The sequence below is a fragment of the Castor canadensis genome, chromosome X, assembly GCF_047511655.1.
Source record: "Castor canadensis chromosome X, mCasCan1.hap1v2, whole genome shotgun sequence".
NCBI lineage: Eukaryota > Metazoa > Chordata > Mammalia > Rodentia > Castoridae > Castor > Castor canadensis.
The window spans coordinates 81,042,046-81,060,622 of NC_133405.1; the positions used below are offsets into that span (position 1 = coordinate 81,042,046).

Below are 18,577 nucleotides of genomic sequence, written 5' to 3' on the forward strand. Positions count from 1 at the left end.
GCGTCGGCGCAGGCGCACTACCCTCATGGGCCCAGCTCAGACGTTGGCGCTAGAGCGCGGGCCTGCGGATTGGATGGCCTCGAGGCCGACGGTTAGCCCTGCCCCCTCGCTTGCGAACGGAGCATGCGCGCGACCGGAGAGAGCGAAATTCAAGCTCCAGCGGTGGTACTTGGAATCCAACCCGAGGATCATGGAAGCGTACCGAGGATTAGCGCAATCCCAGACTTTGAGCCCACTGCAGGCGACCCAATATATGAGGTATGTTCGGGCCGCCGGGCAGATCTAGCTTGTAGGCCTCGGCCCTGTGTGGGGGTGGGGTGGCGGGACCTTCTGAGACGCCCTTCCACACTCTGCTCTGAGCAAGGCCTGAGAATCCGCCCTGGGCATTTACCTAACCTGGGGAGCCCCCGATGCTGTCCCCCTTCAACTAACTGATCAAACCCTTAATTCTTTCCACCCTCGCAAGCCCCAGGCTTTAGGGGATAGAGACATGAATAAAACACGGACCTTCAAACCAATACTTACTATAATGTTTGATAAGTGCTGTAAATTGTTTAATGTGCAGGGCAGAGTTAACATAAGGGAGAGAGCGAAGGGAAGAGCTCATCAGAGAAGGAAACATTTGAAAAATGAATAAACATCCACTGGATCGCTAACAGTGGGGGGAGGGGCATGGCGATGTGGGGATGAGCATTTAAAAAGAATTAAGTCGTAGTAAAGTACACGTAACGTAGAACATTATCTCCACCATTTTAAGTGTGTAGTTCAGTAGTGTTAATAAATTCACATTGTTGTGCAACCCATCTCCAAACCTTTTTATCTTTCGAAACTAAAACTACACCCATTAACAACTTCGCACTTCCCCCTCCCCCCAGCTCTTCGTAAACACCCTCCTTCTGTGTCTCTAGGAATTTGACTACTTTTGGTGCCTATGGAACTGGAGTCATACAGTATTTGTCTCTGCCTGGCGTACTTCACTTAGCACTGTAGCCTCTAGGTTTCTCCCTTGTATCATGTGATGGAGTTTCCTTTTTTATTTTTATTTTTTGTCGGTGCTGGGTGTTGAACTCTGGGCCTTGAGTTCGCAAAAACAGGTGCACTACCACTTGGGCCACGCCCCCAGCCCTCCTTTTTAGGGCTAATGTTCCTTTGTATGTATATACCCCGTTTTGTTCATGCGTTTATCCGTTGATGGGCACTTACCTTGTTTCTGTAAATGAATAATGCTGCCATAAATGTTGGTCTGCAGGTAATTGTTTGACATACTGATATCAAATCTTTTAGCTATATATCTACAAGTGGGGTTGCTGAACCTTATGATAGTTTTACATTTTTTTTTTGCAGTGCTGGGGGTTGAACCCAGTGCCTCTGTGTGCTAAGCACCTGTTCTACCACTGACTGAGCTACACTTGCATCCTCTGATTATTTTGAGGAACCTCCATACTCTTTTCCACAATGATTGCACCAATTTATAGGCCCACCAAGGGCTTCAGTTTCTCCACATCCTTGTCAAACCTTGTTTCTGTCTGTTTTGTTTTTCAGCTTTTTTTTTAATAAGAGAGTAGCCATCCAACAGGAATTTGTTGGTGTCTCATTGTGGTTTAGCTTTTCATTTCCCTATTGATTAGTGATTTGGGGCATCTTATCATTTTTCATGTGCTTATTTGCCGTTTGTATGTCTTTGGAGAAACATCTATTCAAGCCCTTTGCATTCTCTTTCTATCTCTCCTTTTATTTATTTTTTGTGTGATGCTGGGGATGAACCCAGGGCTTCTTGCATGCTAGGCAAGACCTCTACCTACCATTGAGTTACATCCCCAACCTAAATCTTTTCCTTAGTTTTTATTTTTTTTATGAAGTTTGCTTGTTTTTGTTGTTGAGTTGTAGTTCTTTTTTTTTTCTTTTTTGTTTTTTTGCAGGACTGGGGTTTGAATTCAAGGTCTACACCTTGAGCCACTCCACCAGCCCTTTTTTGTGTTGAGTACTTTCGATATAGGGTCTGGTGAACTATTTCCCCAGGCTGGCTTCAAACTGTGATCCTACTGATCTCTGCCTACTGAGTAGCTAGGATTACAGGTGTGAGCCACCATCACCTGGCTTTTTTTTTTTTAGCATACATTAATTGTACAGGGGGATTCATTGTGACTTGTCTCCCATCCAAGTACTAACCAGGCCGGACCCTGCTTAACTTCTGAGGTCAGGCGAGATCGGGCATGTTCAGGGTGGTATGGCTGTAGACTCACTGTAACATTTCTGAATAGCCTTACATTGTAGATTTGTTAGGTTTGCCCCCACTGTCTCTCCCCCTCATTTTGGGGGGGGATGTGGGACTGGGGTTTGAACTCATGGCTTTGGCCTTGCAAAGCAGGCGCTTTACTGCCTGAGCCACACCTCCAGTCCATTTTGCTCTGGTTATTTTGGAGATGGGGGTCTTATGAACTATTTGCCCAGGCTCACCTCCAACCATGATCCTCCTTATGTCAGCCTCCCAAGTAGCTAGGATTACAGGCGTGAACCACCAGTGTTCAGCTTAAATTTGACTTGTTAAGGCAAGTGCTCTATCACTGGAGCCACTCTCCAGTCTGAGTTTTAGTTTTTTTATTTTTCCTTGTGGGACTGGGGTTTGAAGTTAGGGTTTTGCACTTGCAAAGCAGGTGCTCTACTGCTTGAGCCACACCTCCAGTCCAGCCCAAGTTCTTTATATCTGAATATTAATTCCTTATCAGATACATGATTTGTGGATATTTTCTCCAGTGAAGTAGGTTGCCTTTTTAATCTCTTTATAAAATTTTTTGTTGTGTAGGTTGCCTTTTCACTGTTAAGTTTTTTGATGCTCAGTAGTTTTTTCTTTCTTTTTTTGTCCTTGTCTTCATTTTACTCACCAAATAGCCTCCTTTCCTAAAACAATACAAATCACTGTTTTATCTGCAAGCTGGAAGGCCTGGGCTGCAGGGAGTCCACTAGGTATTGACTCCTACCAACAGGGAACCACCAAAGAAGACTTTTGTGTGTGTGTGGGACTAGGTTTGAACTCAGGGCTTACACCTTGAACCACTCTATCAACCCTTTTTTGTGAAGGATTTTTTTCGAGATAGGGTCTCACAAACTGTTTGCCCAGGCTGGCTTCGGACCTTGATCCTCCTGATCTCTGCCTCCAGAGTAGCTAGGGTTACAGGCATGAGCCACCGGCACCCATCTCACAAAAGAAGGCTTTTCTTCTGCAGCCATTAACTATGCCAAGAAAAAAGGACTTTTTTCTTGAAGGGAAACATAGGCTCCCCAAATCTCAATGAATAAAGGAGTAGAACTTATGTTTTTCCCAAACCAGCACCATTGGGGTTGGGGATTTTTCTCTGTTTTTTCTTTTTTTAAAAAATTTATTAATTTTTTAATTCTTCTTTTATTCTTTGTTTTGTTTTCTCTGTGATTCTTGCATCTGGTGAGATATTTCAGGCAAGAAGTGAAATATAAGGAAAATGATAGCAAAAGTTTATTAAGGATGGTAAAGTTATTAGAAAGGCACTTTCAGAGATGAAAGTGTTTTTTTTTCTCAGAGAGGTTAAGAGCAGCAACCACTTCTACCCCAGCACAAGTTTTCCTTGAAATTTAAGGGGCTTGGAGCATCAAGTCCCTTCTCAGGACTAGCCTACAGGGAGTGATTGACGTGAAAATTGTGAAAGAATTATGACCTGCCTCAAGAATCACTGAGTCTGTGAGTACTTATGACCACTAAAGAAAAACCCACAGTCTGGGGAGCAGGGGGTTAGAATAAAGTACAATGAGATTATAATGACCTGGTAATGAGCAAAAGCCAACTCTTGGTTTAGGCAACCCTTGTTGGTCATTTGGGTCCAGGTGCAGGGGGGCATGACGATGTTTATACCTTCCAAAGCAAGGTTGGTCTTGAAGGTCAGGGCATTAGGCCTTCTCCTTACCAGTCACACCAGGTCTCCATATATGTAGGTCATATTGCCCTCTTAGTTTTGCAGGTGTTCTACAAAGATATGGAGCCAAAAGCCTAGGTCAAGAAAAGTTTAACTTGCAGCATGTAAACAAGTAGATGTGAGAGAGAGAGAAAGAGAATGGGGCTCCCAGTGCTATGTGTTGAACCAAGGATTCGCCATCTTAGATTGCTTTCTCATGTCTCATTGTTCATGTCTAACTGCTACCTGTCAAGTACAACATGGCTGCCGGACTCAGACAGGTGGGGTGCTCCCTCCTCCTTTGGGCTCTCTGCCAGCAGCTCTGCACACTTGGATGGATACAGCAGGGCTTCGGCACAGCACCAACGACATCAGCAGTCCATTCTCTGAGTGCATTCTTCAGGCAACCACACTAATTCAGAGTTGGAAAGATTTGAGGGCTGGTGGAGTGGCTCAAGGGGTAGAGCACCTGCCTAGGAAGCACAAAGCCCTGAGTTCAAACCTCTGTACCATCTCTACCCTCCAAAAAATTGAGCTGGAGCTACTCAGGAGGCAGAGATCAGGGGGATCGTGGTTCGATGCCAGCCTGGGCAAATAGTTCCATAAGACCCTATCTCAAAAAAACCCATCACAAAAATAGGGCTGGTGGAGCAGCTCAAGGTGAAGGCCCTGAGTTCAAACCCCAGTATCGCAAAAACAAAAGCAACAACAACAACAACAAAAAACCAGCTGGAAAAATTTTAAAGGAATTTTAAATAAGGATGAAGTTAAACTGGGATGCACAGTTTTAAATTTTGTTTGCAATACAAAGAAATCTATTGGTACAGTAAAATAGTTCTGTTCTCCTTTTCAAAAAGAATGTTTTTGGGCTTAAGTCCATGGTTCAGTGGTAGAGTGTTTGCTTAGCCTAGCGACTTTTTTTTTTTTTTGAGACAGTGTTTTGTTATATAGTCCAGGCTGGCCTAGAACTCTCCACCCTCTTGTTTTGGCCTCCCAAGTGCTGGGATCACAGGCATGTATTACCATGCTTGGCGACAGCAATTATTTGATATTTTAATTTTTTTGATGGTTTGGGGTTTGAAGTAGGGCCTCACACTTGCTAGGCAAGTGCCCTACCGCTTAAGCCACACCCCCACCATTACATGACTTCTTAAGGAAGGCTTTGGGAAAACAGGAAAGCTGTGTGGTTTAGTAGGGTACTAGCTTTAGAGTTGGGTCATCTTATGTTTTTCACTGCTGTTGATTAGAACCCAGGACTTCATGCATGCTAGTACAAGCACTCCACCACTGAGCTACACCCCCAGCCCAAGTTGGATCATTTTAGATTCAAATGCCTGGTTTTAGGCTGGCCTATAGCTAGCTCAGTGGTAGAGCACTCAATTTAACCTGCCAGAGACCTGGGTTTGATCCCCAGGACTACAAAAAAATAAAATAAAAATTTACAACTCTGCTGCTTATTAGCTCAGGGACCTCAAACAAGTCTCTTGACTATTCTGAGCCTCAGTGTTTTCTTTTGCTGTGGGGGGAGATACTGGAATTTGAACTCGGCCTCACGCTTGCTAGGCAGGCGCTCTACCACTTGAGCCTCTTTGCTAGCTAGTTCATGATGTTGCTTTTTTATAATCCACAATTATGTTTAGGAAGTCACACAAACATAAATTGCTGATTTGAGTGAAATGCACAATTTTGTAGTAAAGCTTTGTAGTTATAAAAGCCAAAAAATTTACCAAAGAACACAAAAAATTAGCATTTATTATACCTTTGGGTTATATTCCTGGATCCTTCATGGTGGGTTTCTAATTAATTTTTTTTTTGTATGGGATGAGGGTTTGAACTCAGCTTCATGCTTGCCAAGCAAATGCTCTACTGCTTGAGCCATACCTCCAGTTCACTTTTGCTCTGCTTATTTTGGAGACAGGGTCTCGAGCACTATTTGCCTGGGCTGGCCTTGAAGCCTCCTGATCTCAGCCTCCCAAATAGCTAGGATTACAGGCGTGAGCCACTGGCGCCTGGCTAATGGTGGGTTTTTTAAAATACCTTGTGCAGTAAGGGGGTTCATTATAACACTTCCACACATGCATGCAATATACTTTGATCATATTCACCCCTCTATAACCCTTTCTTTTCCCCCTCCTCCCTCTGCACACATTTTCTTTGTCCCATACCTTCATCTCTGTCACATAGAGTAACTCTAGGGCACACGTGCTCTTCCTTGGCAATGCCTGTCCACCAGCTAGCTCCTCACTTGTCTCACCCTGCTGCTCAAGCCCCCTCTCTGGAATTCATGACCCATCTTCCCATTTCTCTCCATCTCTTTGTCACCCACCTTTCTCTTTGACATTTGTCTGTTCAGTTTCTCTGCCATCCTTCCCCTCTGTATTTCTGTTATCCTTCCCATTCTGTGTATGACCCCTTACTTGGTCACCCATGGTCTCTATCACCTAACTCTCTACCTTTGTCTCTCTATCACCCATTATCTTTCTGTGGCCCACCCTTTCCCTGTCACCCATTACCTCATCGCCCACCCTCTTTTCCTCCCTGTCACTATCATTCTGAGTCCAGTCAGTACCACCGTAGTGTATTAAAATAGGAATTTTAACATAAAGAATTATTCACCTGAGAAATGAGTGAGTGAGATAAGGTATGAAAAAACTCTGAATGGTACTGTAAGGCTAACAGAGGGTATTTAAGAAAGCACCAACCTGTAAGAAGGCCTCTTCCCCCAGGCAGAGTTGGGGATGACCTGATAGCAGAGAAGTGCAGGCTGGTATGTGGTCTCAGGGCCAGCAGACAGCAACTTCTGGATTGCAGGCTGGAAATGGCCACCTGCAACCTGTGACACTGACCATGCAAAAGGTGTGTCAGCCTGGGGCCCAGGTGAGCTGTAGGGCCTGGCAGAGGGCACTGGGGTGCCAGGGCAGGCAGGAGGCTTCAGGAGCTGGTAGAGGGCTTGAGAGATTATTGCTGGGTCAGGTGAAGGCTTCTGAGTCATTGAGGATCTGGGTGCTCATGGTGTGTGGCAGGGATGGAGCCTGGCTAGATGTCATCCCCCTCCCCTGCAGCATTTGGAAACTTCTGGACAGTCCCTTCCTCCTGCAGTGTCCCTCCAGTGCCCTCTGCTGACAAGCTTGCTTTGTGCTCACTGTGAAGGAAGGATGCTGTCTTGCTGTCACCCATGCACTGTCTATGTCGCCCACCTTCTCTCTGTGTTTTTGCTCAATTGTCTGTCACTGGCTCTTGTGTCTTTCTGTTCTCTCACTTGCTTTGCCTCCATGTCTTCATTCTGTCAGTTAACTTTTTTTTTTGGTGGTGGGTGCTGCGGTTTGAACTTGGGGGTCTCACACTTGCTAGGCAGGTGCTCTACCATTTGAGTCACAACCGTAGCCCCCTTACCTTTTTTTTTTTTTTTTTGGTGAGATTGAAGTTTGAACTCAGGCCTTCTAGCTTCCAAAGTAGGCGCTCTGCCGCTTGAGCCATGCTTCTGGTCCATTTTGCTCTGGTTATTTGGGAGATGGGGTCTCTCTCTCTCTCTCTCTCTCTCTCTCTCTCTCACACACACACACACGCACACAGTCTCTGTCATATTTACTTCCTTGTACACCTTTCTCCCAGCACTTTGTGTCAAAGCGCTTTTTTTAGAAACCTATTCTCCTTCACAACATTTTCTGTAACACCATGAACTATGTATTCAGCTTCTCCATCACACACCATTTCTTATACGCCTTTTCTTTTTCGCACTCAACCTATAGCATTTTTTTGATATGGGGGTCTCACTGTGTTGCCCAGACTAGTCTCGAGCTCACAGTCTCAAGTGATCCTCCCACCTTACCCTCCTGGGTTATTTAGAAGTACACCACTACCCCAGCTTTTTATTTGTTTGAAACAGGATCTCACTATGTAGCTTAGGCTGGCATCTTGATTTTGGGATCCTCCTGCTTTCCTAAGTGCTGGGATTAAAGGTGTGCATCATCATGCCAGGCTCACACCTAGCTTTATAACATGTGTACATGTGTTCTCTCTCTCTCTTGCTCTCTTCCTCTGTGTGTGTTTTCTGCTCCTTTTTTTGTGGTGATGGGTTTTGAACCTAGGACTTTGTGCTTGCTAGGCAGGTGCCCTACTGCTTAAGCCACACACACCTCCAGCCCTTCTCTCTGTTCTGTTTACTTATTCTCTTGTGAGCTAACTAGGTATTTTGCATTCTTTCCCCTCTGTAAAGGCTCTCGTCTTTTCAACACCTTTATGGAGATACCAATACAATTCACCCATTTAAAGGGTATAATTCAGTGGCTTTTAGTTTATTCACCAAATTGTACATCCATCACCACAATTTTAGAACATTTTATTACCCTTAACAAAACCCCATAAACTTCAGGCATCACTCCCATTCCCTTCCTGCTCCCACTATAGATTTATCTGTTTTGGTATTTCATATAAATGGAACTCTATAAAAATGTGGTCACTTGTGATCTTTCATTTTACAAAATGGTTTCAAGGTTCATCCACATTGTAGCTTTTATCAGTACTTCGTTGTCAAATAATCTTCTAGTGTATGGACATACCACATTTTATTTACCCATTTACCAGTTGATAGACATTTGGATTATTTGCACTTTTTGGCTATTGTGAACAATGCTTTTTTTTTTTTAGTGGGCCTGGAGTTTGAACTCTGGGCTTTGTACTTGCAAAGCAGGTGCACTACTGACCCACACTTCCAGTCCATTTTGCTCTGGTTATTTTGGAGATGGGGTCTCACAAACTGTTTTCCCAAGCTGGCTTCGAATGGCGATCCTCCTGATCTCTGCCTCCCAAGTAGCTAGGATTACAGGTGTGAGCCACTGGCACCCATCTGAACAATCTTGTGAACATTCATATACAAGTTTTTGTGGATACATATTTTCATTACTCTGGTTATATCCCTAGGTGAGGAATCGCTGGGCCATATGATAACTGCTTAACATCTTGGGGAACTTCCAGACTGTTCTCTAGAGCAGCCATACCATTTCACATTCTCCCAGCAGTATAGGAAGATGCTCACCTCATCACATTGTCTCTAATACTTGTTGGATTATCTGTCTTTTAAGTATATGAAATGGTATCTTATTGTAGTTTCTTTTTCTTATTGTAGTTTTGATTTGTATTTCCTTGATGGCTAATGATATTGAGCATCCTTTCACTTGATTATTGGCCATTTGTATATCCTCTTTGGAGAAGTTTTTAACCCTTTGCCTGTGAGGTTTTTTTTTTTTTCAGTACTGGGGTTTGAACTCATGGCCTCAGGCTTGCTAAGCCGGCGCTCTACCACTTGAGCCATTTCCCCAGCCTTCCTTTCCCTATGTTTAATTGGGGTTATTTGTCTTTTTTGTTGAGTTCTGTAGTTTATTCATTTTGTTGTCATTTAACTTGTAATGATTAGCCTTTGTTCAAGTATACGTTTACTGAGCGTACACTGTTGGAAGTGGGATTTCAGGTTGTGAGGAAATGAGTGTTTAAAATAGCCATTCAAGCCGGGTGCGGGTAGCTGACACCTGTAATCCTAGCTACTCAGGAGGCAGAGATCAGGAGAATCGCAGTTCAAAGCCAGCCCAGGCAAATAGTTCCGTGAGACCCTATCTCGAAAACCCATCACAAAAAAGGGCTGGTGGAGTGGCTCAAGGTGTAGGCCCTGAATTCAAGCCCCAGTACCGCAAGTAAATAAATAAACAAACAAACAAACAAATAAAAGAATAAAATAACCATTCAAACCAGTGAGGTGGCCTGTGCTGCTTGTGGTTCCAGTTACTCCAGAGGCTGAGCTAGGAGGATCTCATGAGCCCAGCTGTTTTGAGGCCAGCTGAATACATTGCCATTCAAGAAAACATTTCCAATATTTAATGCAATCAGTGGGGTGCACGTAATCATTTATTCATACTTAGGCTATCATTTGATGATCTGAGTCAATTGAAAAGTTAGGGTATGTAGTCTTTCTCGCCTTCCTTTCTGTCCTTCCTTTTTTGTAATACTGGGAATTGAAGTCATGGCCTTGTGCTTGCTAAGGCAAGTGCTCTACCACTTGAGCCACATTCCAGTCTTTTTGCTTTTGGTTTGTTATTTTCAGATAGGGTGTCATGCTAATTTTGCCTTGATAGGCTTGAACCTGATCCTCCTCTCTCTACCTCCTAAGCAGCTGAAATTTCATGTGTGTACCACCATTCCTGGCTTGTTTCTGAGATGGGTGTTACTAACTTTTGCCCAGGCTGGCCTTGAACCTCTATCCTCCTGCCTTAGCCTCCTGACTACTGGAATTAGAGGTGTGCACCACCATACCAGGTTTAGTTTTATTTTTTGAAGCTAGAAATTCTAGTATTTTCTGCAGATGCACTTATATGAGTGGGTAAAGGTGTGTGTGTTTGTGTGTGTATATGTATGTAACCATATACACATGTTTATTTTGTTATAGTATTGCCAGTGATAGTAATTTTTTAGGAGACAGATTAACCTACGCACTTTTTTTCTGTGCTGGGGATGGAATACAGGGTCTCTTACAATGCTAGTCAAGCATTCTGCCATTGAGCTACATTCCCATCCCAATCTACATGCGTATCGATAGGAAAATTGTTAAATACATTCTAGTACATCCATTCATTTGCTTACTGTGTAGCTATTGAAGAAATAATATGGTGTGTAACATGAGAGCATGTCACTATAATTCTTGTTCATTTCAGTATTCATACAGATTTCTTTCCAGGACCCAGGCCTCTCAGTTTCTTGATCTCCTTTTTTATTCAGTTACTTTATCTTCTCCCTAATCTGTACTTGCCATCATGGTTCTACCATATATTTTGTCTTTACTGATTACTACAAGCCCTCCTGGATTGGCCACCTTGTAGAGATGGATGAATGGACCCTGCTGAGGTTTGATTAGTTTGTCCCCACCACAACTTATGTTGAGATTTAATTGCCAGTGCAATGGCATTAAGAAGTTGTGCATTCTGGGGTTCTGGTGGCTCTGCCCTCATGAAGGGACTAGTTCTCACAAGAGCTGGTGGTGTCACTTTCTGAGGCCAAAATGCCTGGAATAAAAAAAGCTTAAAGGAGGAAGGATTGTTTTGAATCATGGTTTCATAGGATGCAGTGCAGAGTTGGCTGGCTCCATTGTTCTTAGGCTTGTGACAAGGCAGAAACATGGCAAAATGGCATGGTGGACCAGAAAACTGCTCACATCAAGGCAGCCAAGCAGAGAAAGAGAGACAGGGACTCTGGGGACAAGATATACTCTTCAAGGGCACGCCCCCAGGGACCTGCTTCCTCCAACCAGGCCCCATGTCCTAGTTTCCATCATCCCCCAATAATGCCATCCAACTATGAATCCATCGGCGGTGGATTTGGTCAGAGCCCTCATGATCTAGTAACTTCCCAAAAGCCCCACCTCTGATCTGATCCTGCACTTGAAACCAAGCTTCAATACATGAGTTTTTATGTATATATATGTATACATATAACATTATAATATATAATGTGTAGATTATTGTTGTGCTGGGGAACATTGTGATAGTTACAAAAGTTCTTACAATATATTATACTTGAATTTACCCCTACATCATTCCAACACATGAGTTTTTGAGGGATATTTCACATTTAACCCTTAATGGCTCCTTTTGTTCCGGCCCTCTCTCTGTACTCTGTTTCTCCTTCCACTTTTCTGCCATGCATAGGTAGAACAGCATGTAGTCCTTACCGGAACTATGAGCCAAAATAAACGCAATTCATATACAAATTACCCAGCCTCAGGTATTTTATTATGGCAACATAAAACAGACCAAGATGAGACCTCCTCCCACTCAAAGTTTGGTTTAATTGTCAAGACTGCTGATGCCACATACACCAAACCAAGAAAGTAGAAAAGTGTTAGACATAATGAGACTTTCTGGGTAAAGAGAGGCAGGTTTCTGGACCTGGTATAAAAATGGCATGAGAGAGTGGGGAAAGGATGTAGACTTGTATTTTTATGGTAGTTAGGGGTAGGGTGAAGTTTCCTGTGTAGGGGTTGAGACATGCATGGTTTGAATTGCCCTCTGGTTCCAAAGGAGGAAGCATTTGGAGTTTATTTTTAGCTTGCTCAGATGTGGGGCAAAAAGTAAAGTGGAGGGGTAGAACTTGAAAGCTGTCAGCAGTTGTGTTAGACTTCCTTGTTGCTGTGACAAAATACCCGACAGAAACAACTTAACAGTGGAAGAATTTAATATAGTCAGCCTTTTTTAAGAGATTTCATTCCATCATAGGGGGAGGGCATGGTGGAGTGGAGCAGTTCCTATCATGGTGACCAAGAAAGAGAGGGAAACAGTAACAGGGAGGAAGCAGGGTAAGATAACCGCTCCCAAGGATATACCACCAGTGACCTGCCGCCTCCAACAGGCCCCACCTTCCACAGTTCCTCACTTTCCAATAGTCTCTTTAAAGTTTGAATCCACCAATGGACTAAACTACTCAGTAAGTCAGAGCCCTTGTGATCTAATTGTCCCTGGAAACACCGATACAGATACACCTGGAGGTGTGCTTTACTAATTTGTGCATTTCTTCATCCATTCAAGCTGATAATCAAGATTAATCCTCACAGTGGTCAGACATCAATAATGGAGTCACTTTTTAATTACACCTCCATCATCTGAACATGAAGCATTGTTCTCTCCACCCTCTTCCACTTACTCCTTCATGGATGCCTGTTCCAACAGCCCTTTCATGTCACTGGGACCTACAGTCCACTCATTCAGTCTTTTAGTGGTTGCTCATACCACTCAGGTCTTTACTTCCCTCCTTACATAGCTTAAAGTCTAGAGTAGGTAATTATGGGGACTTCCTTGCATTCAATTTTAACTCCCCCTTCAACTTCATTTTACTTGCTTGGCAAGGCCACAACCTTTGTGGGGTTGGCAGTGATAGCTTCCAAAAGATGTCCACATACTGTTTCCTGAAACCTGTGAGTGTTATCTTGGATGACAAGGAGGAATTGAGGTCCAAGATGTATTTAAGGTCGATCATCAGCTGTCTTTAAAACAGGAAGATTGTCCAAGATAATTGTGAGGGTCCTTGAACATGTAGGAGGAGGTTAGAGTGATTCAGTGTGAGGTTTCAATCTGTGGTTGTCACCCATAAGCTGGAAGAAGCCATGATCCAAGAAATATGGGCAGCCTCTAGAAGCTGAAAGAAACACATTCTCCCCTATGGCCTCCAGAAAGGAATGCAATCTTTTTTTTTTAGCCTTTTGATATTTTATTACTCAAAAAAAAAAAGCTTTTTGCACTTTCAAAACAGCTTTTTTTCTCCTTGAGGAGCTGGAAACTTAATAGATTTCATTCGTGCTAGGCAACCAAAAAAAAAAAAAAACCTTCAAGTTCACATTTAGTTTTCTGACTCTGTGCTTGTGCCTCCAACACTTTCACAATGATTTTCTGCTCCTGAATAAGGAAAGCATGCTTGATCCTGTCTGAACCTCACAAAGTCAGCCTGGGCACACACCACATGCAGATTTTGGTGCTTTTCCAACCTTCTTGGTATAAAGGTAAGCAATTCTATTGCCAAGGGTTCAGGATAGCCTAGTTTTGTTAGAGGCTGTATTGTAGACTATGGTATGTCAACCACTGGACCATTATGAGTGCCTCTATACACCATCCCTGAAAGAGGAATGCAACCTTTATTCTTTTTTTTTTTTTTTGGCAGTACTGGGACTTGAACTTGGGGCCTCACGCTTGCTAGGCAGGTGCCCTGCCACTTGAGCCACTCCATCAGCCCTTTTTTGTGTTGGGTATTTTCGAGATAGGGTCTTGTGAACTATTTGCCTGGGCTAGCTTCTAACAGTGATCCTCTTAATCTCAGCCTCCTGAGTAGCTAGGATTACAGGTGTGAGCCACCAGAAGCCAACTAGGAATGCAGTCTTGCTGACACAGTGAGACCTATGTCAGACTTCTACAGAACCACAGGATAAAAAATAATACAATTGTCCCTCAGTATCTATGGTCCACAGTGGTCAGTTCCAGGACCTTCCCCCTCCTCCTGCCCAATGCCAAAATCTGTAGGCACTCAAGTGTCTTGTATGAAATGGAGTAATATTTGCACATAACCTATGTACATCCTCCTGTACCCTTCGTATCATCCCCAGATTACTTATAAATACCTAATACAATGTAAATGCTATGTGCATAGTAGGTGGGCTGTACTGTTTAGGGCATAAAAACAAGGGGAAAAGTCTGCACAGTGCGCAGTATTTTTCCCAAGTATTTTCAGTCTACAGCGGGTTGAATTTGAGGATGTGGAACCCATGGGTTTGGAGGGCCTTTTCCACATTTGTGCCACTGAACTTTTTTTTTGTGATAATGTGGTTTGAACTCAGGGCCCCACACTTGCTAGGCTGGCACTCTACCACTTGAGCCACTTCACCAGCCCACGTTTTTTTTCTTTTTTTCTGGGACTGGGGTTTAAACTCAGGGCTTCACGCCTACAAAACAGGCATTCTACTGCTTGGAGTATGCCTCCAGTCCATTTTGCTCTGGTTTTTTTGGAGATGGAGTCTCACAAACTATTTGCCCAGCTGGCCTCAAACTTTGATCCTCCTGATCTCAGCCTCCTGAGTAGCTAGGATTACATGTGTTAGCTGCCAGCGCCTGGTCTATTGGACATTTTTAAGCCATTGCATTTGTGATAATAGCAGTAATAATGCTACTATTATTGCTATATAATAACAGCAGCAATAGGAAACTGATATACACCACTAAATCTAACTTTGCCCTGTGCAGGTTGTTTGTGTTTGGGTTTTTCTTGGCAGCACTGGGATTTGAACTCAGGGCCTCAATGTTTGCTAGGCAGGCACTTACTGCTTCAGCCACTTTTGCAGCCCTACTCTGTGCAGGTGAATGTGGCTGCAGAAGCAGTCTGCTGACTACCTCACTTGAGATCCATAATTATTAATGACAAGCAGATTGTCAACAGTGCCTGGCAATCATCTCACATTTTTTTCAGTGTATTCACTCATCCATTCTGCTAGACGCATTTTCATACCTTCTTGCTTTTCAGACCCTCTACACCTCCCTCATCTCTCTGATCCTGTGACCCACCTTCCACTTTCACTGGGTTGATGGAAATAATCTGAAGAGAACTTCCACATGTTTCTCCCACATCCACTCACCTCCCTGCTTTGTCCCCACTATTTTTTGCCTTTTGTGATGTTACTGTGGGTGAACTCTTAATGCTCCTAACCGAGGCACAACACTACTTATGCAAAAGATATTATCCCTTGTCATCCTCTGGTATGAGGACTTGGATCTAGCAATTGTTTTATCACTACAAAAACCTTTTTTTTTCTTGTAACTTTTGTGGGGCTAGGGATGGAACCCTGGTCCTTATACGTGCTAGGCAAGCACTCTACCACCGAACTGCAACTCGAGTCCCACCAAACCCTGCCTTAACTCCACTTTCTACTCCATCATTGCTCCAGTCTTCTTTCCTTACATCGAGATTCTGGATGCAGACATCATTGTCTACACTTACACTTCCAATTTCTTCCTAGTTTCTCCTAAATTCACTCCAGTCAGCTTTCTACCCCATCACTCTAGTTGAACTAACTGCTTTTGTCAAGGTCACCAGTGATTTTCCTATAACGAAACATTACAGTCAATTCTCAATCCTCATCTTCCTTGAGCAACAATATTTGACAGAATTGATGGTTTTTCCATGAAGCATGTGATTGGGTCCTGGTTTTCTTCTGCCCCACTGGCGGCTGCTGCGTAGATTCTGCTGATTCCTCCTCCTGTCTTCTAAGATGCTTTAAATTCCTGCAAGGACACACCATGACAGCTGGCAAGAACACAAACAGCAGTTTGCTGGTGACCGACTGCTCACTTTCACTCGTGTTCCCACGCTATTATGCATAGATGTATGACAGCCCTTACCTCAGCCCCTTTCCATACAAATTCCACATCTTCAGGTACCACCTATGGTGACTTTCTGTACTTTGAAAACTGTCTCTGGACCTCTGGAGGATTGAGAGTTTGAGGCCAGCCTGAGTTACATAGTGAGTTCAAGGCCAGTCTGGGCTACATTGTGAGACCCTGTCTTAAAAAAGATGCTGACTAGAAAAGCATCATAAATAATAAAGTGTGCCTCTGTCGAGCTCTCATTTTGGGGCTTCTGTGTTTGGTCTCATTAGCCTGCATTCCATAGGTTCTCAGTTTCACTTGATTTCCTATCTTGTCTAGAAGTGTTTTCAGAATATTGTTCTTTTTCTTTGAGGCACCTGACAAAGTCACAGAGTCTCAGATTAGAATTAATTATGCAGCATGAACATGGCATCCAAAACCAAAGCACAGTGTAGAAACAATACCTGGAATGACTGATGCCCATTGGTAATTCAGGTCCTATCACCTCATTCAGCTTGATTTTGTTTTTGAGATGGGGGTCTTGCAGTGTTACCCAGGCTGGCCTCAAACTTGATATTCTTCCTCCTCAGCCTCCCTAGTAGCTGGACTTACAGATGGGTACCACCACACTCAGCTCTCATTTCATTATTTTGACGTCTTCTCAAACAGCTGTTGGGCTTAGATGGCAGTAGAGCTGTAGGCCATAAATCTGAAGCCTTGAAAGCCTTGCACCTCAACAGCCATGAAGAGGGAAGGAACTCGAGGGCAGTCTTGGACCTAACTACTTCATGGCTTGCTAGGCCGAGATACAGAAGTGAAGTTTGTCTATGCTTTCCACACACTGGAGTTTTTAGGTGCTGCATAGCACCAGTTGCTAAAAAAACAAACAGGGATCTGCTGAATAAATTTTTGATTGTTGTATGTGTATACAGTTTGTGGTTTTCAAAATAAGAGAAAAAGTAAATTTCTCAGACTTAGTATTTCACCCTAAAACTAAAGTGCACATCTCTTAAAAACTAACATATTCTTATCCAGGTGTGGTGGCGCTGGCCTTGTAATCCCAGCTCCTGGGGAAGGAGGCAAAGGTACCTTGTGTCAAAAATAAAATAAAAACAAAAGGGCTGGGGTTGTAGCTCAGGTGGTAGAGTGAGCAAGGCCCTGGGTGCAATCTCCAAGCCAAAAAAAAAAAAAAACATAACATTTTTACAAAACCACCATACCATATCATACCCAACAAAATAAATTTTATCTCCTTGATATCTAACATATACTCCCCATTCAAAAAATGTTAACAGCTTATTATAACTTATTTAGCAACCTAGGAAGTTGGCAGTTGTGAGCAGTTCTAATGTACAGGTGCAGTTGGGAATTCAGCAGTCTCGGTGCAGGTATTAGTGTAGCCAACTCTGTAGGTAAAATGCATGCATACTCTATAGCACTATGCCTGGACTGCTTTAAAGCTGACCTCTGTGTTTTCACTGTCAGCACACTGTCCTGGGCCACTCAGCCCGGCTTTTCTTGTTCTTCCTTGTATGCATGTTCTCTTACAATGCATGTGTGACCCTCAGAAGATACCAGTTTGACATCAGGGCCTTCATGGCTGCCATAGTTTTCTTCTCTCCATCCAAACTGTGTTCCTATAACATTCTACTTTGGTTCAGCAGGAACGTTAGTAGCAGCTGTATCCCATGTACCACCACAGCCAGGGTTCCCCACCTCCAGCTGCCTGCCTCTTGTGGGTCCCCAGGGCAGTCAAAGGCCATGTTCAAAATTTTCAAATGGTTTTCATGGAATCAGGCATGTAGGTTTACACACTGGTTTGGTTATGTTTGTTAAGTCTTTTAAATAATTTTTTGGCAGTGCCTGGTGCATGATAGGAAGTGCTCTACTACTGAGCTACAGCCCACCCCTTCTTAAGCCTCTTCTGCTTTTTTGGCAGTACTGGGCTTTGAACCAGGGTCTTGAGCTTGCTAGGCAATGTGCTCTACCACTTAAGCCACACCCCTAGCCTTTAAGCCTTTTTGATGAAGAACAGTTCTTTTCTTTCTTTCTTTCTTTTTTTTTTGTAGTACTGGGATTTGAACTCAGGGCCTACACCTTGAGCCACTCCACCAGCCCTTTTTTGTGATGGGTTTTCGAGATAGGGTCTCACGGAACTATTTGCCTGGGCTGGCTTCGAACTGCGATCCTCCTGATCTCTGCCTCCTGAGTAGCTAGGATTACAGACGTGAGCCACCAGCACCTGGCTTTTTATTTTTATTTTTTGTGGTAGTCCTGGGGTTTGAACTTGGCCTCATACTTGTTTGCAGGCACTCTCCCACTTGAGCCACTTCGCTAGCTCACCCCTGCTATTTCTATGCCAATGATTTGGGTTAGCTTGGTGGCTTTCTTGTAGTGTCATTAGTTCTTCTCCTATCTTCCGTAATTTAAGTCCAAAGGATTGATAAGATTAAGATTTAATATTTTTGCATGAATACTTCATAGGTAAACGTGTATTTATTGCATCATATCAGTAAGCATATGTCTGGTTTTCCTCTGTTCAGCAGTGTTAAAATGATCAGAGGGTTCAGTGGTCACAGGCTGATCATTTCTTTGCGAAGCTGCATTCTCCTCCTTATTAGGAAGCAATATACTGGGGGATAAATTAGCATACTGTGAATATCTAATTCCTCTTTCATCCATTGGTCATCATTGACCAAATCAGTTACTTCAGTAGGGATTACAAAGTGGTGATTTTCTAATTTCACCATTCCTTCTATATTCGTTAGA

General features: G+C 43.4%; 2 protein-coding genes and 1 pseudogene across 2 annotated transcripts in view; 1 reads left to right on the top strand and 2 right to left on the bottom strand.

Moving 5' to 3' along the window:
• The window catches only part of Pin4 (peptidylprolyl cis/trans isomerase, NIMA-interacting 4), a 74,536-nt gene that overhangs the window by 20,183 nt on the left and 35,776 nt on the right, over window positions 1-18,577 (bottom strand). The gene's annotated exons all lie outside the window — the stretch shown is intronic.
• Ercc6l (ERCC excision repair 6 like, spindle assembly checkpoint helicase) overlaps window positions 97-18,577 on the top strand; it is a 38,439-nt gene continuing 19,958 nt past the window's right edge. Inside the window, exon 1 of the mRNA XM_074062647.1 lies at window positions 97-258. Within this exon, the coding sequence (XP_073918748.1) occupies window positions 191-258 (68 nt within the window). The 5' untranslated portion in view covers window positions 97-190. The remainder of the gene's footprint in view (window positions 259-18,577) is intronic.
• Window positions 17,119-17,571, bottom strand: LOC109675007 (elongin-C pseudogene; annotated as a pseudogene).